Raw genomic sequence first — 23,606 nt, 5'->3', positions numbered from 1 at the left:
GTAAGTAGTTTAAATTTTGACTAAACCATGAAGGGGTAAGATGTAATTTGCCCCGATGCTTTTATGGATGAGAATGGTAAAGAGTAGTACTCAGGTTTAGCAATCTCCCTTGAAATTGTAATTCAAGGTCATGTTCATGAATGCATGGGTAGGATGAACAATCGGATTTTTTTTTTTTTTTTTTAATTTTTTATTTTGGGTTGTGTGTATTACACAAACTATTTTGCATAGTTTTAAGGCCCAAAAAACATGGTCACAATTACAATTGTTTTTTGGGATATGTTTAAAGTAGCCTGTGTGCAATATATTCCCCTTTGTTTGTTTTTTAACAAAGCTGTGATGTAATGGGACAGAACTGTGAACGCGTTCCTGTTGTAATGTGACAAACCTACAATAGCCAAGATTTCGTTTTTGAGTAGGGGAAGGGCCATTAGTCCACATTACCAACAATACTGCTGGTATCTGAAAGGTCAATTATAAAAATAAGAAGAAATTACATTTTATTAGTTTAAATTATACACTATATTACACTTTGTCCCTTAAATTTTTCGAATGCACACTTTGCACTCTACAATTACTTTTGCTATTATGTTAGATGGAATCCTATTGCACATAACATACAAAAGCATTTTATTTAGGAGGAACAAAATTAAAATACAAAAACACCCTTCTTCAAAATTAATTAAAACAGGAGCCCTTTTTTTTCCAGCTCTCTTTGTCGTGTGCGTGCGGCCTGCCCAGCTAGCCTATCCTCAAAATCAGATTGTTGCAAAAGATTTTAATCTAGATTTCTGCAAGGGAAAAAAAATGGTATTAAACCAAGATTTACACTTGGGTTCAATAATGACTATGTTAGAGCATCCACATCAGTATGTGCAAATTTTTTTCTATTTTGCACATTTAAAACCTACTTTTATAAAATACCCACATCAGTTTGTCTATTATACACATTTATTTAAATTAAATATTCATTTTTTTAACACTGTGAATATTAACCGTGAGAGGAGAGAGAAAGGAAAAGAGAATGAGGTGAAGAGAGGAGAGAGAAAAAAAGAATAAAAAAATCATTTACACGGTGAATAGTAACCGTGTAATCATTTGCAAGACTATTGTACATATTTAGACATTGTTACAAAAACTGATATGGAGGATTTTTGAATTAAAATATATAAAATTGAACATTTTTTATATTTTAAAAGATTATCCATAAATTGTGTGGTTGCTCTTATTACGTGAACAGATAAAGAACATATTAAGGGATAATAGTCATGTTTATGGAGGCCACCACGCCTTTTAGGAGATACTAGGCTGTTATGACTCGGTCTGATCCTGTTGAAGTACGGTCTCTATATAATATCAACAATAATGCTGATACTTGAAAGGTCAATTATTAAAAAAAAAAAAAAAAAAAAAAAAAAAGGTATCTCGCTAAAATTTTGACCTAGAATTGGAAAACAGGCCTTGTTTGGTAGTGTAATAACCGTTTTTATTATTATTATTTTTTTTGAAAAGGAAACTTTCATTCAATTATAATAACGAAATATCATGAAAAAAAGCTGCCAGGTGGAGGAGAATCCTTAATCCAAACTAAATCCTCATCTAAATTTCTAGCAAATTGGACAAGAACATGTGCCACTATATTCCCCCCCCCCCTCCTAATCTGATTAGTCCTAGCCCAATATAATTCATGTATCACGTGGCGAATATCATCCACCACACATCCAAGATAAGAATTGTTAGGAAGAGATGAAGAAATGGCTTGAATGGCATTAGCATTATCACCCTCATAATAGTTTCTCATTTATATGTATTTTCACAACACTTAAATAATGTTACTAGAATAATATTACATAAAACGATCTTATAATTTTTAGTACTAAAGAACACTCAACTGGCTCACTCATAAAATTCAGCAGTGAAATATGCTTAATTCAGTTTACGAGATTGACAGCATTAAAAAAAATTATTTACATTTAAATCACACTTTCTTACTACCTTCCTCCGCTTCTCCCATAAATTCGACCTTTCCATATTGGTTTAGCAATAGAATCTGCAAGTTATAGATTTCGTAAGTGAAACACACACAAAATCAAGCAAGAGCTCTTCTTCTTCTTCTTCTTCTTATTTCTTATTGAAGATCACAAAGATCTCAAAAAATCTTTTCCATTTTCATTCATTCCTTGTATGCATATATTCATTCAACCCTAAGTTTGTTTTCTCTATATATACAAACCCTTTAGTCCCTCCGCCTCTCACCACAAAACCTGTGTAAAATTCATAGCCATTAGCCATTAACCTCTTCTTTGACATTGTCTCTCTCTATTTTATAACCCTTTCAATTTCTTCTTTGTTCATCAATGGCTCCAAGTTTTAGAAAAGGTCCCTCAGATGTCACTAACCAATCTCCAATCACGTTGGAAGGTTCAAACTTCTTGGCCAATGGTCATGTCATTCTCTCCCAAGTCCCTGATAACATCACAGCCTCACCTTCACCATACACAAACATTGACGAATCCATCACCAACGTTGGTTGCTTTGTGGGCTTCAATGCCAAGGAGTCCACTGACCGACATGTCGTTTCCATTGGTAAACTTAAAGACATAAGGTTCATGAGCTTATTCAGGTTCAAGGTTTGGTGGACCACACACTGGGTTGGTTCCAATGGTAGAGACCTAGAGAACGAGACCCAGATGGTGATTCTAGAAAGTTCTGATCTGGGTCGTCCTTATGTTCTCCTTCTTCCTCTTTTGGAAGGTCCTTTTAGAGCCTCTATTCAACCTGGTCACGATGATAACTTTGATCTTTGCGTTGAGAGTGGCTCTTCTAAGGCCTTTGGTGACTCATTCATAAGTGTCATGTACATGCATGCTGGTGAGGACCCTTTTCGTTTGGTCAAAGAGGCGATGAAAGTTGTGAGGGTTCACTTGGGTACTTTTAAGCTTTTGGAAGAGAAAACCCCACCTGGTATTGTCGACAAATTTGGTTGGTGCACTTGGGATGCATTCTATCTTTCTGTGCACCCTCAAGGTGTTTTAGAAGGTGTGAAAGGTCTTGTTGATGGTGGATGCCCACCTGGGCTTGTGTTACTTGATGATGGGTGGCAATCAATTGGTCATGATTCTGATCCAATCACACAAGAGGGTATGAATCAAGCTGTTGCTGGTGAACAAATGCCATGTAGGCTCTTGAAGTTTCAAGAGAATTACAAGTTTAGAGACTATGTTAGTTCTAAAAAGTGTGACAATCTTAAGGGTATGGGGGCCTTTGTTAGGGACCTAAAGGAGGAGTTTAAGAGTGTGGACAATATTTATGTGTGGCATGCTTTGTGTGGTTATTGGGGTGGGGTTAGGCCCAATGTGCCTGGATTGCCTAAATCTGTGGTTGCAGAGCCCAAACTCTCACCGGGGTTGAAGTTGACCATGGAGGATCTGGCAGTGGATAAGATTGTTGACACTGGTGTGGGACTTGTCTTACCGGAGATCGTCGATCAAATGTATGAGGGGCTTCACTCACACTTGGAGGCTGTTGGTATTGATGGTGTTAAAGTTGATGTTATTCATGTAAGTCCTAACTTCTATATTTTCTTTTTTGTTTAATTTTATAGACAATTATTGGTTTACATTTACATAAGTGTATAATATACACATTTATTTAGTCTGCCATGTAAATCTTATATGAATAATACAATATAAACCAATAATTTTCCTAATTTTATTTTGATTGGAGCAAGACTTTCTAACTTTTTGTCACATAAGATTGCTAGATGTTATATTGTAGGAACTAATTAAGTTTATTCCTCTTTCTTATGGAGAAGAGAGGGAGGTAGTTTAAACTTTTCATGAATAGTGACATTTTTATTTTACTAGGCATGTCTTTCCATATGTGTTTATCTTTCTTCTTGCAATTACAATTACAAGAGTCTTTATCTTCATGCTGTCCGTAGGTGCCTATCTTACCTATCTTTCTTCTTGCAATTATAAGAGTCTTTATTTTCATTTTGTCCTCATTCGGTTCGTAGGTGCCTATCTTTCTTCTTGCGAGTCCTTTTAACTATGAATCTTCATTCTATCCTCGGTTGTCTATCTTCATCCTTGCAATAATAAAATGTAGAGATTCTTTTACCTATCTGTCTGTCTTGTTTGAGCATTGTTTGAGCATGCTAATATAGTATCACTATTAAATGATGAAAACTTTTTTTCATTAAAAAAAAATCCCTGCAAAATATTTTCAACCATGATTTTGAATCTTTGATTACCCTAGTGATTAATATGCTTAAATGTAATTTACATGGTCCTCTTTAGCTTCTTTTTTTTTTTTTAATAAATAATATACCTTGTCCTATAATTAACTGTGAATGATTCTAAAATGTTAATAATTTTCATTCTATATAGTTGCTGGAGATGGTATGTGAGAATTATGGTGGCAGAGTTGAGCTTGCAAAAGCATATTACAAAGCCCTCACTGCCTCTGTAAAGAAGCACTTCAATGGAAATGGTGTCATTGCTAGCATGGAGCACTGCAACGATTTCATGTTCCTCGGAACAGAGGCCATATGTCTTGGCCGCGTTGGTATGTCACTGCAATACCATGCCTCGTTAATGTTATGCTATTAAATTTATGAGAACATTTTAGAATATTATTATATACTTTTATTAACCCATCAAACTACTTTTTTCCTACCCATAAATGTAATAGTAATAGTAATAGTAATATATATTACTATTAAATTTATGAAAATGAGATAGTAGCATATGGGAAGAGCAAAATTTTTTTTTAAAAAAAACTTGTTAGAGTTGGATGATTTTCACATATGAAATCAAATTATTTTGAGTAAAAAACTATTAAAATTACCACGTGTTTATAGTTTGCTACGAAATTCAGAACCCCTCTCAAAAAAAGGAGGGAAAAAGTTAGGACTTAGCATTTTGGGGTGTTTTCGCCTTTTCATTTTGGTCCTACAAAGTGTATTTTTATCATGAAACATTGTCTTTTGAAGATGCAATCCAAGATATTTTTAGTCAGCAAAGGAGAAAATAAATTTTTTGGGTCATGTTACAAAGAAACAACATAGACAACCTAATGAGACCTTAGTTTTCAATCAACTAATGTGTACATGTTATGTGTATATTACATAGGGGATGATTTTTGGTGCACTGATTCATCTGGTGATTGGCTCCAAGGGTGTCATATGGTGCACTGTGCTTACAATAGCTTATGGATGGGCAACTTCATTCAACCAGATTGGGACATGTTCCAGTCTACTCACCCATGTGCTGCTTTCCATGCTGCATCTCGTGCTATTTCTGGTGGTCCTATTTATGTGAGTGACACTGTTGGGAATCACAACTTTGAATTGCTAAAGACCCTAGTATTGCCTGATGGGTCCATTTTGAGGTGTGAGTACTATGCACTTCCAACTCGAGACTGTCTCTTTGAGAATCCTCTCCATGATGGGAAGACTATGCTGAAAATTTGGAACCTCAACAAGGTGAGCCTTCTTGCCACATAAGTATTGATGTAGTCTACATAATTAGAGGCCTTGGCTCCAAGTCATTTGTTTAGCATGTGTAATGTTCATTATGGCATGGCTTACATTGGGAAATATCCAAAATTTGTGACCATAAAATTAAGAGTAATATTAGGGACTCAAAAAATTTTCACAATCTTTTTAAGAACCTTTAACATTATTACAAGTTAACATCACTTTTATATAGGTCTACCACTCATTTTTATTAGCATTAATCACAACATGTCACTCATCAATTTTATTAGGCTTATTGTAAAATTAAAGGTCCCCATGCTAAACCATTTCATTGAATGAGCCTTACAAATTGAATGTGCAATAGAAACCTTGAGCACCACATTCGTGTGCATAAAAGGATTATGAGTCTATGAACATGATCACCATCAACCTCCTTCTGGGTTCCTAGTAGTTTCGAAAATTTCCTTTGTTGATATGTCCATTCTTATACTTTATGTTTTACTTTTCCAACAGTACACCGGAGTTCTTGGGGCATTCAACTGCCAAGGAGGTGGATGGTCTCGTGAAACTAGGAGCAACCAATGCTTCTCCCAATGTTCCCATGTTTTGACCTCTCAAGCCAACCCAAAAGACATCGAGTGGAAGAGTGGCAAGAATCCAATTTCCATTGAAGGAGTACAAGTTTTTGCCTTGTACTATAACCAAGATAAGAAGCTAGTCCTTTCCAAGCCATCCGAGAATGTAGAGTTGTCTTTGGAGCCATTCAAGTTCGAGCTCATAACTGTGTCCCCAGTGACTGTCTTGGCTGGAACTTCTATTGAATTTGCTCCTATTGGCTTGGTGAATATGCTCAATACCGGTGGTGCCATTCAGTCCTTGGCCTTCAATGATGATGGCAAGTCAGTTCAAATTGGAGTGAAGGGTACTGGAGAAATGAGGGTGTTTGCATCAGAGAAGCCAATTGCTTGCAAGATTGACGAAGAAGTTGTACCATTTGAGTATAAGGGGTGCATGGTTGTTATTCAAGTACCATGGCCCGATTCTTCCAAGTCATCTATAGTAGAGTATTTCTTCTGAAGGGGCTGAATTTTATTAGCCTCCTTCAGTATTTTTATTATTTCAATGTTTTTTTTTTAGGGATATTTGATGACTTCTTAGCTCCCTAAGATAGGGGAAGTATAATGTCTTTTTTTAGGGATTTGATGACTTCTTTGCTCCATAAGATAGGAGAAATTATAAGGTCCTCACAAATAAGAGGGAATGTTAGAATACCAATTACATTCACCATTTCTCAGACTCTTATTTAAGTTCAACAACCCAACTGAACTCCCAGAGTAAACGTTATGGACCTTCTTGAAGTAGGACAATAGAACTCCATTACGAAGACTTGTATGTACTATTGTTTTTATGGCAGGGGTCACTTTGTTTAGGAAAACAGGGGAAAGTTCTCAAAAAAAAAAAAAAAAGAAAAAAAAAAGGAAAAAAGAAAAGGAAAACAAGAGAAATTATTGTGCTGCAGCTCTTTGCAACATTGCTTTAAATAATGTATTGAAGGGATACAAATTTTTTTTTTCCTCACTTTTTTCCTAATTGTTGACAACATCTTGTAATTATTTATTTATTTATTTATTTTATGTGACTAACTTGTTATAATTGATATATATAATAAAGTTGTATCAATAATGATTCCATATAAAAAATGATATTCAAAAACGAGAAAAAAGATATGATGCTACAAAGTGCTTAGGGGAATATCATGAAAAGAGAAATCATCTTCAAGACCCAATCAAATATGCAAAATTAGTAATTATATATAACTTAAATATCACTTAAATCACTAAGTTACTTCCCCTATCTTGGGAGAAATTATATAGTCCACATGGTGGACCACATCACTTGTCCACCATTCTACTAAAAGGCTCCCACTTGTTTAAAATTGCTGAGTCAGTAATTAATTTTTATTTAAATTTTTTTTCTTATTCAGCAATTTTAAATGGGTGGGAGTCTTTTAGTGAAATGGTAGACCACGTTAGTTTCTTATCTTGTTTAATGTAATGAAAATTGTAATAGCCATTGCCTTTATTATGTTGTAATGGAAATTGAAATGCATTTCTTGTAATGGAAATTGGTACTTAAATTTTGTCTCTTATTAGAATATTGTTTATTATAATGGAAATTGGCTGAGGTTATTAAATGTGGCTTCTGCTCCTGTTTAAGTCAAGGTTTGAACTTATTTTGAAATCCAAGTTCACTTGCAAACTTAAAACTTAGAAGAAGTCTACCAAAAAAACATTACCAAATTAACTCATCAACAAGAAAGTACCATGGTTTATTTTATTATTATGTAGCTATCGCTAGAGAGAAGAAAAAGAAGGTGGGGTAGGTCAAACATAATACATTCTAGCTCAAACCATACCAGACTTATGCATTGCATGTGCCAGACCCAGAAATGAAGAAAAAATCTTTCATGAATAGTACTATTTATTTTTTTTTTGGGTGATATTTGCAGCACATGCATGCATAAATTTTATTTAGTTATCAATTAGCTGCTAATGCAGAAATATGACTGGAATAGTAAGTAACTGATGGATTGAAATATGTAGAGATATGACTAGAATAGTAAGTACTAAGTAGATGCTATATATATATATATATATATATATATATTTTGCTCATGTCCAATATCGCCATCATATAAACTTATGAAAGCTTTACAAAACAGTGACTATCAAAGTTTGCCAAACAAAAGGTCCTAAGACTAACAAAAAATAAGTTACTTTTGTTCGGTAAAACCATCAAATAAGCTTATAGGTAGCTTTACAAAACGGTAACCACAAAAGGTTCTAACAATCAAAGGTTCTACAAACTACCAACTCCAAATCCACTTCCAGTTCCTTTTCCAGCTCCAGTTCCATCTCTCTTTCCATATCTACTATAGAATTGACACACAAATTTTCACAAACACCCACCTTACATAACTATAAACTATCACAGGGATTTTAGAATTTCAAATAATTTACCACCCATATAAACAAATAATATCCACCCAAATAATAGGGATTCAATTTTAACAGCCAACATGAAAAAACCCAAAAGTGACAACCCAAAATGTCATTGAAAAAATCAACACAAATATGACTATGAATATTTACACACCTCATTGGTAGTGATGTCCACAAAATGAAGAAAATATTTTTCAATTTCGTTCCTCCAATGGTTTTAATTTATTGTTGTATTGGTGTGATGCCACGATTTAATGTTGGGAAGTAGGAATTAAGACTACACAAGCCAAATCTGAAAACAGAGAGAAAGATAAGAGAAGCTCATAGTGGCCGTCGCTGTTGTCATCGTCGCCACTGACTAGGTTCACGAAGTGAGTCAATGGTATAATTGAGTTTAATCTGAGCCAAGGGGTTCGGGTTCGTGGGGTTTAGGTTAGGGAGGTTAGTTCTTCATGGTCTTTGTTGCTAGATTTTAGAATTTGGCCTAAAACTATGTCGTTTAGGCTAGAGGTTTTTATTTTAAGTTTAGGCTTGAAACTACGTAGTTTTGATGCATGCCAGCTCTTCACTTGGTCATTATTAAAATGACGTAGTTGTGGGGCTAATTTGGCAAAAAAAAAAAAAAAAAAACACATAAGCATGATAGTGATGTGTCACTTAATCGCATAAATCAACTGTGGGGGGTGAATTGCTAATGGACCCAAACTTTAGGGTGTAAAATCAAGTTTCTGAAACTTTGAAGTGTAAAATCTAGTTAACCCCAAACTTCAAGGGTGTAATTTGCAATTTACCGCCCCCCCCCCCCTTTTGGCTATGCTTTGCAGTCAATTTGGCTTATTTATGTTTGCATAGATTTACATCTTAGTCTGCCTCAAAGATTACATTGTCTTAGTTTAGTGGAATTTGATGATTTTGTGATTGTTAATTTCAAGTTCAAACAGGGTTATATATAGTCTCTCTTTGATTCCAATTTGTTTGATTAAATTCCCAAAACAATATTTGTTACTTGCTAAAATTTGCAAATTAACCTAGTGCGATTTCTTAAGATATATGGATTAGATATGCCAATTGAAGAGTGTTTAATAGTATTGGTATCATAGAAATGATAAGATTACCACTGAAAATTAGTCCTCTAAAGAAAGATTGACTATGACAATAAGGTATTTTGGTACTCTATTTATTTGTTTTATCTATGATCAAACATGCTTGGAGATTGGGCTAGCTTTATTTACATTATGGTTCCATTGGAGAAATTGTTTGTGGTATCCTATGATTTTGTTACATATATTGTGGTTCAGTTTTGCTACACATTTATTATCTGTGCTCTAAATGATTCTACTGATAAAGCTTTACATCTGATGATGCCGAAAATCATCAGTAAGTCACATGGTCCTCACGTGTTCAAGACAACACCTGCACAACACAAAACAAGAAGACCTTAGGAGAGTACCAGTGTAGTACCAGCTAAAGACCCTCTGAAGGTTAAGTTAGAGAACTTTCACAAGTCTAGAGTGCAAAGCTGGGGGAAATTATGCGTACCTTGTTTTGTGAGGGCTTTGGGGTTTTTATAGTAGCGTAGAGCTAACCTCAGTTTTTTTATGGAGAAGGTATTTCCTTATGGAGAAGGTATTTTCTTATGGAGAAGATCTTTTCCAGCGTCCATATATTGTGGGATTCTTTCCTTGTAGGGATCCCTCAAATTACAGTGGAACGTAGAATGCAAGGCATTCCCATATTAGGTTCCTTAAAGACTATTCAGGTCACGTGGAAGGAGAACGAGCACGCCGCCTGTTTTGCCAAGGCTGCATCAGTAGAACATATGCTTATTCCTAATTAGGTACTATCCTTTGTTTAGCTATCACCATTAATAGACGGTATTGATGTGCATAAGATAGGCTCCAAGAATGATTGGCCAACACCAATAACCTTATATTTGAAGGATGGTATACTACTTGATGATAAGGAGGTTACGAGGAAATTGAAGGTTCAAGCAACACAGTTCATGCTAATTAAAGACGTACTGTACAAAAGGGGCTTCTCCCGCCCGTACCTAAGGTGTCTTATCCTCGAAGAGATAGATTACGTCATGCGAGAGGTACATGAAGGAGTCTGTGAAAACCATTCTGAATCACGGTCATTAGTGCACAAACCGATCTGCACGGGGAACTATTGGCCTACCATGCAGAAAGATGCCATTGCATATGTCAAAGCTTGCGACAAGTGTTAGAGGTTTGGCAGCCTCATCCGACAGCCAATAGAGGAACTCACTCCAATGACGGCCCCCTAGCCTTTCGCTTAGTTGGGATTGGACATCATGGGTCCATTCCCAATAGCAATTCGACAGCTAAAATTCTTGGTGGTTGGTATAGACTACTTCACCAAGTGGGTAGAAGCTGAAACTCTGACTACCATCACAGAGAAGAATGTGTGAAGCTTTGTATGAAGAAACATCATCTGTAGGTACGGTATTCCTAGAGTACTGGTCTCAGACAACGGGAAGCAGTTTGAGAACAACGTGTTCAGAGACTTTTGTTCACAGCTTAGGATCAAGAATCACTACTCATCACCTGCCCACCCTCAAGCCAACAGATAAGCTGAGGTTACGAACCAATCCTTGATCAAAATCATCAAGACTTGGCTCGAGGGGACAAAGGGTATATGGCCTAAAGAATTACTAAGCGTTTTATGGGCTTACAGGACGACGGCAAGGACGCTTACAGGAGAGACACCGTTTCGTCTGGAGTATGGAAGCGAGGTAGTTATCCTAGCCGAAGTAGGACTCACAAGCTACAGAATGGGAAACAATGACGAGAGTAGGAATGATGGAGCTATACGCCTACAACTTGATCTGGTGGATGAGGTTAGAGCAACTACTGAGCAAAGATTAGCACGGTACTAGAACCTCATGGCCAAGTACTACAACTCCAAAGTCAGACACATGACTTCTAAGTTGGAGATCTTGTCTTAAGAAAGGTGATGGGTGCCACAAAAGACACCTCCTAGGGGAAGCTAGGACCTTACTGGGAATGACCATAAAAATTAAATCATGGCATAGGAAGGGGACCTACCACTTGGAGACACTAGAAGGGCAAAAGCTGCATCACCCATGGAACACAGAGCACCTAAAGAAGTACTACTAGTAAACAGTGGCAAGGGCGACGACACTCTTCATTTCCACTTTATTTCCTTTTAATTAATTTTTGCTATTTACAGCACTTTTAAGCTTGAATGGCAGTTTTCTTTTTCTTTTTCTTTTTTAGAACAATATCCACACTTATTTATCACATAATAAGAGGAGTTTATTCAAAAATGTATGTGCATCTCTACAAAACCATGTCTACAACAGATTTCTTACAAGAACAGGATGACTTGCAACTTGTTAGTCCCTAAGTGGATGGGTTCATCCTAAGGGATGATCTAAGATTATATTAAGTCCATAAGTAGACGGGTTCACCAAAGAGTGAGCTGAAAATTATAGTCCATAAGTGGACGGGTTCATCCTAAGGGGTGATCTAAGATTATAAAGTCCATAAGGGACAGGTTCATCCTAAGGGATGATCTAAGATTATATAAAGTCCACAAGTGGAGGGGTTCACTAAGGAGTGAGCTGAATATTAGTCTAGAAGTGGATGGGTTCATCCTAAGGGGTGATCTAAATTTATAAAGTCCTTAAGCGGACAGGTTCATCCTAAGGGGCGATCTAAAGTTATAAAGTCCATAACTGGATGGGTTCATTCTAATGGATGTTCTAAGATTATATAAAGTCCATAAATGGACAGGGTTCATCCCATGGGATAAGTACAAATTATAGTCCTTAAGTGGACGGGTTCATTTCAAGGGATGAGTCAAAATTATAAATCCACAAAATGGACGGATTCATCCCAAAGGATAATCAAAAAGTCATGATAGGTAGGGATCATCAAGAAGGATTAATCAAAAGAGTGTCAAATCCACAAGTGGACGGGCCCACCCTAGTGGGTAACATAAATATTGTGAAGTCCACAAGTAAATAGGTGGAAGGGTATATTAAATTCTCGAATAAATAGTTCCCTAAATTAGCAAGAACATGTCTTAGAATTTGGAAACAAAAAGCAACATATGAATGAACAAGCATAAGCGACGGATAAATAAAGATAATGAATAAAAGCCCACAAAAATGCAAATGTTTACATCTTGAGTCAATGGAAGAAAATGGGTACAGTTCTCTCAAAAGATCAAAAGCTAGAAATTTACAAGTAAAAAAGAAAAATCTATGGCTGGATAGCAGGGGTATCTTCGGTCTTCTTCTCCACAATTTGATCCCCTTCAAGGTGATGGGTAGTGTCCACGACAGATTTTTCTTGGTCAACCTAAACAGCATCTTCGTGACCTTGAGGGTCGGGGTTGGTCTCATCGATGAAGAGCTCGTTGGTTCCTTCGGAGTAGACGGGTTGGGTAGGAGTCTGAGCCTAGGCATTGATGGAAACATGAGAAAGATCTAGGTCAGGGAAGGAGGCTTTGACCTGAAAAAAGCAGTCGTCAAAACCGTTGGCAAAGGAGCCACCAAGCTCCTTTAGGAAGGTGTCGAAGTCATGGTACTCTTGCACGGCATCCTTCTTAGCTTGACAGAGGTGACACTTTGCCTCCGAGATCTCTCCTCTTTGTCCTTAAGAATCTTCTTCAACGCCTTGACTTGCGCCTCCGACTCCTTCAAAAGTTGCTTTATCAAATCGAGCTTGTTCACCTGGACTTCCTTCCAGGCTGTCAACTCCCTCAGCTCTAAATTCCTAGCCTCCACCTTCTCCCTCAGATGGGTGATCACCGTCTTGTGGGATGTACATTATTCCATGAGACCTTTCATCATGACGACCCCCCGCAAGAATCATAAACAAATGTTAGAACAAGACAACAATAGGAAGGAACAGAGGAAAGGGGATGGATAAACATACCTGAACCAAATTGAATAGGCCTATCTCCCCCATGGCCTCAGTGGCATGATTGCCCAAGTCTTCATAATCATTGTCTTGGATGATGGACAACAACTGCTTGAGCGCATACCTTGAGTCTTCACGAAGGAGGACGGGGCGTTTCTTTGTGATAGGGTCAGTACTTGTCATTAGGCCCTTTCCCTTCCCCGGACCAAGTTTAGGGGGCAACTTGTTAGTAGTAGCAATCTCACCAACAGTTGGTTCTGTCACCACTTTGGGCTTCTTGGGTAGACGGTCCACCTTCTTGGACAGCTTCCTTTTGGTGGACGAATTAGCCTGACCCGTCGCCTTAGGAGGTAAGCTCCCCTTTTGCTTTTCTTAACAGCAGCCTGCTGCTTGATATAGGCCTTTCTCCTACTATCTTCCATTTCTGAAGATGGACAGATAAGAGTTATACTAAGTAATAAAAAAGAAAAGCCAGGGTAATGGACTTACGTTTGTGCACTTGGTGGTCGTAGCGATGGGCAACTTCTATAGGTTTAGGACCATCAAAGTACCAGTTGAGAGTGTCCAAAGTGACTAGCGTAGCCCACATTCTCTCCGACAGCTTAGTGGTCCTGAAGATCTTTTCCAAAAAAATCCACTGCTCAAGGGAGACTTCTAGACGATCCCGAGTTGCAATAAGGGACGATTAGAATATTAAACAAAGCAAATTAAAGAATGAAGCTTGAGACGAACGGACACCTGCCAGATGAGGGAATTATACCCCAAGTTTTTTCTACAGACACGTATTCCTGGTCGTCGGGGTGACACATCCAGTCATCCCCTTTGATGAAAAAGTATCGACTCTTCCTGTTTCTATTAGAGTCTGGGGTCTCGCATACTAGCCTAAGCAATGGACTCCTCGGCCAAAAATTGTACATTCCCTTTAACTAGGTGATCTCAGACGGACGGTAACAATGGAAGAACTCCTCCACCATCAACCTACACGCCCCGTCAGACATCATCTCGTATAAAACTTCCACACCTAGGAAGACTCTTTAAGCATTCGGGGAGATTTGGGTGACAGCCAGTCCTGGGTACCGAAGAAGACGACGGTGAAGAGCGCTCAATGGGAATTTAAGTCTTGCTTTCAACATCTGCTCATACATTCCAACATCTTCAACACCCTTGTAGTAACATTTTTTCGGACTTGTAGGGTAGACGGATGAGTATGTGGACGGGTATCTGGTATTTCTCCCTAAGTGTGTTCAAGTGTGTTTATTTGATGGAAGAGATGAAATCAATGATTGTCCACAACGGAAGCATGATAAACTCCCTAAATCCATTAGTACCTATGACGGATTGAATGGGGGATTTAGCACCGGCTAGACCATTGTTGGAATCACTCTCTGACCCATCCATATCCAAGTTTTCATCCCCTGTGGAAGGTAAGGTGGCCGACAGATCCCTTTCATCGCTTAAGGTGCCTGGGTCGTCCTGACTTGATAGAAACACCTCATCATAGCCCGCTTCCTTGCAGACACAAGATTGTTCACTCAACGCACTAGACATTTGTCACCTACACATGACGGGTAAACCTTAAGACTCTGACAGGTCTACATAGACGAATTTAAATAAGTAACAAGGGAATTCAACATGAAGAGAAGAATACTTACCGGTTGGAAAGAGCAATAGGAAAGGCGTGGTTGACGGTCGCACCTAGCAATTCTATGGCACTATTTAAAACTACCCACTGTTGTATCTTCACATCACATAATCTACCCAACTGCTACAAAGGTCTGAAAAGTTACTGCATCAGTAAAAGCCTTACACCGCTGGGAAGCAAGATGAGTACTCCACAGTCCTTGTTACTTCTGATCATGACCTAGCAAATGGTGAAAAATGCAAGAAGCCAATGGCCAACAACTTGACAAGAATCCACCTACCGCTGGAAAAGATGAAGTAGTCTCCAAACTATCTAAGTCCAACAAAGAATCATCTATCAACATTGTCAAGTGGCACCCTTGATTCTTACTTAAGGGCAACAAGAGGTTCAGCTGAACTTACTTCCTAAACACGAGGGGAAAGCTACCACCACACTATTCTATTCCTGGATCCAGACCATCGCTATCAATCTGGTATTTCTTATCTTAATTCTAGAACTCATGCCAACTATACTTTCCTAGAAGCTGCCAATGCTACTTCCTTCATAGACAATGACACAAAGATTAAATATTTTCAATCATTGTCATCTACTCAACAGTCAATACATTCAACAAATAACAAAGTCATCCAGAATGATGAATCACTTATTCAAATCAAGAAAAGATTACCCTAGCAGTAAACTAACACACACTAAGCAGCTTGCTTAGGCAGACAGAATAGACTCCAACTACTCATATTCAAAACTCTAGCAAATCCACTAGTCTATACAAATGCCTCCAGTAGACAAACTTACTGATCTAGCATGCTCAATCAAGCAATCATCATACAAGATCATGACCACAAGTACCTACACTATTTCAGGCAACAAAGTGCCAAATTCACTGCTGAATTTGTCAAGGTACTCCTCACTTGCTAACATATGCATATCCAAGGCCTCTCTACACTTGGGGGCTTGGTCTTGTCAATCCAAAGGTTCCATCTCTAGGGACTACAATTGGATATCTATCATCAATGGAGGCATTTCCACTATACATGTCTATTGGTCTGGCAGCGGCCAACTTTTTTTAAGAACACATTACTCATCAATTTGGTACTCTCACAAAATTACAAGCAATAAATGAAGCTCTATTCATTGGAGTACTATTATATCAAGTCGTGGCAATCCCACGCACCCTCTTTAAAGCTGTGGAAGTCCCACATACCTTCTTCAAAGTCGTGGTAGTCCCATGCACTACACTATTGGAATCATAGCGGTCTATGCATCACACCTCTGGGATCTTTGCAACGTCATCATCAAAGTTGCAGTGATGTTACACTTGGGGGCTTGGTCTCTCACCATCTATTTGAGAAGACTACATGTAGATCTACATGAAGACTAGTCACTCCACTAATTAAATTAAAGTTAATACTCCAGTTATGGAACTTTCTGCTATATTGAATCTCTACATGTCCAGCAACACCTATTTTATTACTCCAGCAGTACTATCAAATCTAATAATATGATCATCTCTTACAACTCTATCAATACAATCATAATCATGTAGCCAATCCTACAAGTGGCCATGCTTCCTAAAGCAATTCTTCCAACAAGGATGGAATCTCAATGGAAAGCTCATATTATCTTGGCCATCTCTATCAAGTTTCTTCAAGAATTAACTACAATTAGTAGTATCAGTAAAATATTCATCTGCTATGATGTCAAAATACATTCTAGACTGCCTTAGCCGTAAGCTCAGTGTTTAGACTTTCAGCAACAACAACTTTAAACCGCTAAATCAAGAGTGGTATCCTCTCCAGCCGTAGCATTGAAAGTTGCGCTCATATTATTTCTAAATGAACCAACCACGGTCACAACTACAAGAATGAAGTCAACTCTAAATGCATCGACTTCAACAAACTCAATCTAGTAGCACCAAACCCAGCTACAATCTTGACCAACTGCAAAATTGCCTTACTACCTTCAATCCAGCAGTATCATCTCTAGCAGTCAGCAATCTCAAACTAGATCATCTAAAAAAGTCTTCAAGCAAACCCTCTACTAGTGCACGCCCTTGCAGTACAAGCCTATGCACTCGGGGGGCTAAATGTTGAGGACTCTTTTTTTGCCCCACGTGGCACTACTTCATTGGCAACCCATGCCACATCAACATATTATTGATTTTTTGGGTAAATCTATTTAAAGCCCAAAATAAGCTCATATTTCATTCAACTACATGGATTGAGCTCACATGGCCCGTGAGATCCTTACTTCAAGAGGCGAATTCATGGTCCATATTTCTTTTTCATCAATTGGGATCATAACCCATGATATCATCAACATCAACATATGGATCGGGCTCACACAATGAATCAAAGTTCACAGCCCATATTACCTCTCTCATATTCATGGAAAACAGCTTCTTCAACAAAAGCCCATATTCACACAAAACGAGTACAAAACCCAAGGTACGTCATCTCATCTTCGGCTTATGATCCAAGCTTATGAGTCTCTTTAGGGAAACTTTGGGAGTCGTGGTTTAGAGGGCCAAGAGGTATGTTTAGTAAAGCTCCAGCGATTTAAAGTTGATAAAAGAGAAATGTTACTTGGCGTGTCTTCTCCAACTCCCTGAACTCTGACAAGTCTGTGTGTAGCAGGTAACATATGGTAAGCATCTCTTATCACGTAGCACTTTAGATGATAAAATTCCCCATTGCTCTTTTCCTAAAACTTAACATTCATCATATGACAAATACTTAATATCTCCAACCATCTAAATGCTGAGAAAATAATTGTTCATTCAATCCCCAGTTGTTGCTATACAAATTTAGAAACTTCATTATATTATTCTACATAAATCTTATTACTACTTTCAGCTAAAATCCAACTTAAACACATGGCCTAATCTGATTGACTATCTTTAATTTCCAACTATATACAAAATATTCGTGATATCTCTAATACTCAGTTGCTGTCTACCACAATCAGACCATATATTTCTCTGCTAGCTGCCAGAGCAGAGCATTAAATACTCTTCTTGCTCACCAAGATTATGTCACAACACAATGAGGCCTTGACTAAATCTCTAAAGCTTCATTAACTTTCAGCCAATCCTTCTATTACTTGCTAAAAATGTGTTGTAATTGAACCTTGGACCAAAAACACAAACACCCAAAAAAGGAAACACTTCCAGCAGAACCCCAACAGTGTATTTAGCACTTGACACCTGGCTGAAAGTGATATTATCAGCCATTTAATGCTAAAATCCCAGCAACCAGCTGCTATACCCAAAATAGCAAGATACCTCCAGCAGTTTGAAATCACCTAGCTGACCTTATCTACTTCTGCCCAAAGCAACAACTGTCTTATGACAGCGGTCTCATGATAGCTGTCACGGCTTTTCCTAATAGTTGGGACAACCTTTTTAGAATAGCTGTGACAGTTGACCCAGCAACCTGAGCATTACTGATTTTTTTTTTCATTTGGCTAAAACCAAAACCAACTAAAATAACTATCTTTTTCTTGCCAAAATACCTTCATTTTCTGCTACTTTTTCCCCAGCACCTCTTACCCAAAACAGCAAGAACACATTAAATCTAAACATACCATTTTTGGCCAAATCTTATGATGGATTTTCTGAAGATTCATTGCTGTTTGGGACAGATTTTGGCTGAGATTATTTGCTAAAATGCCCCCTTAAACTCAGCTCTAAAGAGGACCCTTGATCAACACCTCAAGGGGGGACACCAATAGAGAGGAGCTCTCTCATGAACTTATCTATTCTCTCTCCCTCTAATGATCTTCTTAAGCTCTCAATGAAGTTCTAAGCTTCTGAGTTTTTTAGTTTCTAAATTAGGAACTAAACTCTTCAGCCCATAGCTTATAAATGCCCTTTATAAGCCTTCATACATCCTCCAACAGAAGATCCCAGCTGTAAATCCCAACAACATTAATAAAAACACTATAGCACTATTACTCCTCTTTTACTCATTCTCTCACTCTCCATATTCAGAAAATACACTTATCTTACTGCTCCTATATCCAAATACCTAAACACATCTCCATACTCTTCTTTTACAAAATCTTTCCTCTTGGAAAGCAATCTCTACAACTTCTCCAGCGGTTATAATCCCATATTTTTACTATCTTTAACCTCCATATCTCTCATACTTCCATATATCATACATATTACAAATACTACATACCACAAAACATCTATATCTTTACCATCTCCACACTTCTCAAGAGATACCAAACACTCATACTAAAAGCCCTTCTCATGGAAGGCATAAACTTCTAATTCTAAAGCACTTCTTCTAGAAGGCACCAAGATCTCATATCAAAGCCCTTCTTGTGGAAGGCACAAATCCATCTTACAAAAAGCCCTTCTCTTAGAAGGCACAAGTACTCCATACAAAAGTCTTTCTCATGGAAGGCAACACTATTCACAACTAAAAGAGCATTGTTAAGGGCAAAACTCATTTAAGTGCATGATAAGAGGGGCAAGCTTAACTAGCCTCTACACACAGCTGGACATACTCTCTCTCCCTCCAGTTGCACCCATTTTCCCCCTCAATCTTGAAGTTATCATGGAAAATGGCCTCTCTACCACTAGGGTCACTCTGTTGGGATATTATCAACTCACAAAAGCTATACAGCTGGGGCTACAAATCGTACAAAAATAAGTGACTTTGCTTTCATATCTTTAAATTTACATCATTGAATATATGATCACTTTACATTTAAATACATATTACTTTATTCCAACCACTATTACAACTGTTAACCAAGGCTTAAACTCATTTAAATGCATGATAAAAGGGGCAAGCTTAACTAGCCTCTACCGTTGGCATTTTGCTGGAATCCTATCAGCTCACTGATGTTACATAGCTAGAACTATAAACCATACAAAGATAAGTGACTTTGCTTCCATATCTTTAAATTTACATCATTGAGTACATAATTACTTCACATTTAAATACATAGTACTTTATTCTAACTACTATTACAACTATTAACCAAGGCTTAAACTCATTTAAATACATGATAAGAGGGGCAAGCTTAACTAGCCTCTACCGCTAGCATTCTGCTAGAATCCTATTAGCTCACTGATGCTACACAACTGGAGCTATAAACCATTCAAAGATAAGTGACTTTGCTTCCATATCTTTAAATTTACATCATTGAGTACGTGATTCTTTACCTCTAAATAAATACTACTTTATTTCAATTGTTATTACAACTACTAATCAAAGCTATCATATCAAACGCATATTATATATTTATTCGACCATTATTATGATTCTTAGACTTTGGCTTTAATGGTTTTGTAGGCTTAAAAGTACATCGGTAGCCATTGGACCATGTGGCCCAATGTTGAGTTCTAGACGCAAATCCCCAAACAGAACCTGGGCCTAGTAAGGTCATCCCTCCAACGGACCACACGTGACTGGACAACTAAAAAAGGCCCCCAAACAATGATTTTTGGCATCATCAACATCTTTATGCATATGTTGTACTTGTACCACCTTAGTACTATAGGGTTCGTGTTGTCATGTTATCTTTGCTCCACATGATTCTACTAATAAAACTTTACATCTTCATGCATATGTTGTATCACCTTAGGTTGATTCTACTGATAAAGCTTTACATCTTCATGCATATGTTGTACCACCTTAGCACTATAGGGTTTGTGTTGTCAACATCTTCACTACCATTTAAATTATTATCTACATCATTTTGCAATTGTTAGTAAATTTAGATCTCCAAGGATATTTAAATTCTTTAGCCTAATTTCCCCTTTGTTGCTTTTATTTTTAGATGAATCTCTTTTTTATTTAGTTTCGTTTGTCTTGAAAATCAGGAGACCTACTCTCAATAGATTAGACACATTTGGATTTGGGCAAAATCATGGGCATCTTTGATTTTTTGAGCTTCCTTTTTGTATAGTGTAATTCTGGATGCACTGATAGTGGTCCTTATTGCTCATTAAAAAAGAAACTCACATGGAATTGGATCACTTGTAAATGATTTTTCTTGAATCTCCCTCCGTCCCTCGTGATTAAACTGAAACTAAATGTACCCTTTTACAGGTTCTGCCAGAAGAAGATTTACTTTTTCTTCAATAATTGTTCTCAACTATTTATTCATATGGTGATTGTGATTTGAATAAATAGTTGAGAACAACTATTAAAGAAAAAGTAAATCTTCTTCTGGCAGAACCTGTCAAAGGGTACATTTAGTTTCAGTTTAATCACGAGGGACGGAGGGAGATTCAAGAAAAATCATTTATTCATATGGAACTTAATAAATTTCCCATATTTCATAGCAATGCACCCAATTACAAAAGAACTGTAGTTTCACAACAGCAAGCAAGAAGGTGAGAAAGTAAGCGAGGGCTGTCAATACTGCATGCCTTCCCTCATGACCTACTCGAAGCAGTGAGTTACAAAGTGAATCCATGGTGATCTGCTCATTTACCATCATATCATACCCTATAAGTACTGCCCGCATATGCATGCTAGTGATGTTAGATTATTACAACTTGTATTATAAACTTATATACTCTACCATATTGAGGCTTTTTAATAATAATAAAAATGCAAGGATTTGCTACAAACTAAGTTGCAGCAATTTTTGCAAAATACACACGTGTTAAGTGGCCATTTGGTAAAAAAATTCAATTTTGACAAAGAAGTTTTCATTTAAATATAAGCCTGAACAGGAGTTTATCTGAGATATTGACACATGTGGATTTTTGTAGGAGTTACTGCAGCTTAATTTACAGCAAATATGTGCCAAAAAAAATTCATTTTGTATTCTGTCTATTTCTATATACCCTTCACTTGTTATGCTGTTGAATGAATTAAGGTGATTTAGAAAGATCTCTATCCGTACTTTAAAAAGAAAAAAAAAAAAAAAAAGGAAAAAGGAAAAATATCTATTCTTTTTTGGGCATTAGAGAAATTATGATAGGGTCATGTTATCAAGGTTGGTGTTTCGAGTCTGTAAAGTTGAATTTTATCAATAATTTTGTTGGCTTTATTCCGTGTCAAATTTGCTTGTATCTAAGCAATTAGTAATCCTGTATTTAGGTAGGAATCATGTAAGGGTAGTGAGTGAGAGAGTGTGAAGAAATGTTTAAGATTGTGCAAAAATGCAGAGACTCGCAGCAGGGACTTGTGGCTGACTCGCGACTGGCAAGCCGCCAAAGCTGGCACACGTGTGAAGCATGCAGGGGAGCTGAAGAGTCATGCCAGCTGTTGCACTACAAGACAAAAGTCCCAAGCTGGCCAGGCCGTTAGCTCACGACTTGAACTTGCAACTCAGTCTAGTCGTGAGGCCAAATTACTAGACCACCCTGTTTGGGAAAAACTGACTCTTCGCATTCCTTTCTCACCCCACTATATATAGACCCTTATACCCACGAAATATAGAGAGCTTCTAGAGAGAATTTTGAGAGAGAAACCTTAGAGAAAAATAAGATTGATTCATCCACAATCTTCACATAGAAACTCTTCAAATTCCTCTACTCTCTTCCTCTCCATTGTTACATCCTTGAGAAGTACATTACCAAAACCTTTTCTCACCATACCCATATTGTGAGAAGGTCATTTGGTGTTTGGGAAGCAGTTAAGAAGGGACCAATTTCATATTGGTTGATGCTATGGTCAAGTAGCAGAATCCGGTAAGCTAAAGAAGAAATAGGTTCGGCGTAACCTCGTTGGAGTAGGAGCTTGGAGGGCTTAGGTACATTGGGTAGATTAGGCTTGGAGGGTCTTCTGCTGTTCATGTATCCCAACTACATTCTTTAGTGGATTATTTACCGCTTGGAGGGCGGCGGAGAGGTTTTACGCCGAGGGCTTCGGTTTCCTCTTTGATAACACATCGTTGTGTTGTCCTTGTGTTTGCATTTCTCTTCCCTTAATCTTTGCCATTTAATTTCTGCTGTGGATGTGATTTTATTTGGTTTAGATTGTTTATTAATTCTGTATTTAGCTTATGTTCATATTTTGCACATTAATTATTTGATATTAAGCTTGAATTGGTAATTTGTTTATTGGGGGTCTAAAAGTTCATAGTGTTTTATACACTTATTGAATTTTTAGAGCCTAATGTTATCAACGTTGGTGTTTTGACTAATGACAAAGAGTCATTCTTATGGAATTGACTCAATAAGTTTAAAATTCTATCGTATTTATAAAAGAAATTTTTTTTTGATGTGATCTTTTTTTTTGTTTTCAAATATGATGGTGAAATTTTGTTTTGATTTAGACCATTAATTATGTCAAACATCTATTTTATGGCAGACTAGTTTGTAACCTCATGTATATGTATGAATATACTTAAAATATATACATTAAGATGTATAGTATAATTTTTACATATATAATTTAAATATTATTGATAGTCATTCTTAATTTTTTTTTAACTCTTTAAAAGTCTTATATTATTAGGTAGAAAATGCAAATTATCCATTTAAAAAAAAAAATATTATGTTTATTAATTCTAGACTTTTTGGTTTTTGTACACAATAACTCACTTGGATGGATATTTATGATATGGTCTCCATTTGACTCCAAAATTAAGAA

The 23,606-nt window shown here is 37.1% G+C and overlaps 1 protein-coding gene across 1 annotated transcript; it reads left to right on the top strand.

The window, feature by feature from the left end:
• Nucleotides 1-1,882: 1,882 nt before the first annotated feature.
• On the top strand, nucleotides 1,883-6,821 carry LOC115968598 (probable galactinol--sucrose galactosyltransferase 5). The gene is made up of 4 exons (XM_031088027.1): nucleotides 1,883-3,560; nucleotides 4,392-4,569; nucleotides 5,136-5,488; nucleotides 5,996-6,821. The coding sequence occupies exons 1-4, from the start codon at nucleotides 2,358-2,360 to the stop codon at nucleotides 6,557-6,559; spliced, it is 2,298 nt and encodes a 765-aa protein (XP_030943887.1). The 5' UTR covers nucleotides 1,883-2,357; the 3' UTR covers nucleotides 6,560-6,821.
• Nucleotides 6,822-23,606: the final 16,785 nt, after the last annotated feature.

Source organism: Quercus lobata, chromosome 11, assembly GCF_001633185.2.
Source record: "Quercus lobata isolate SW786 chromosome 11, ValleyOak3.0 Primary Assembly, whole genome shotgun sequence".
Taxonomy (NCBI): Eukaryota; Viridiplantae; Streptophyta; class Magnoliopsida; order Fagales; family Fagaceae; genus Quercus; species Quercus lobata.
This window is presented reverse-complemented; position numbering and strand designations above follow the sequence as displayed.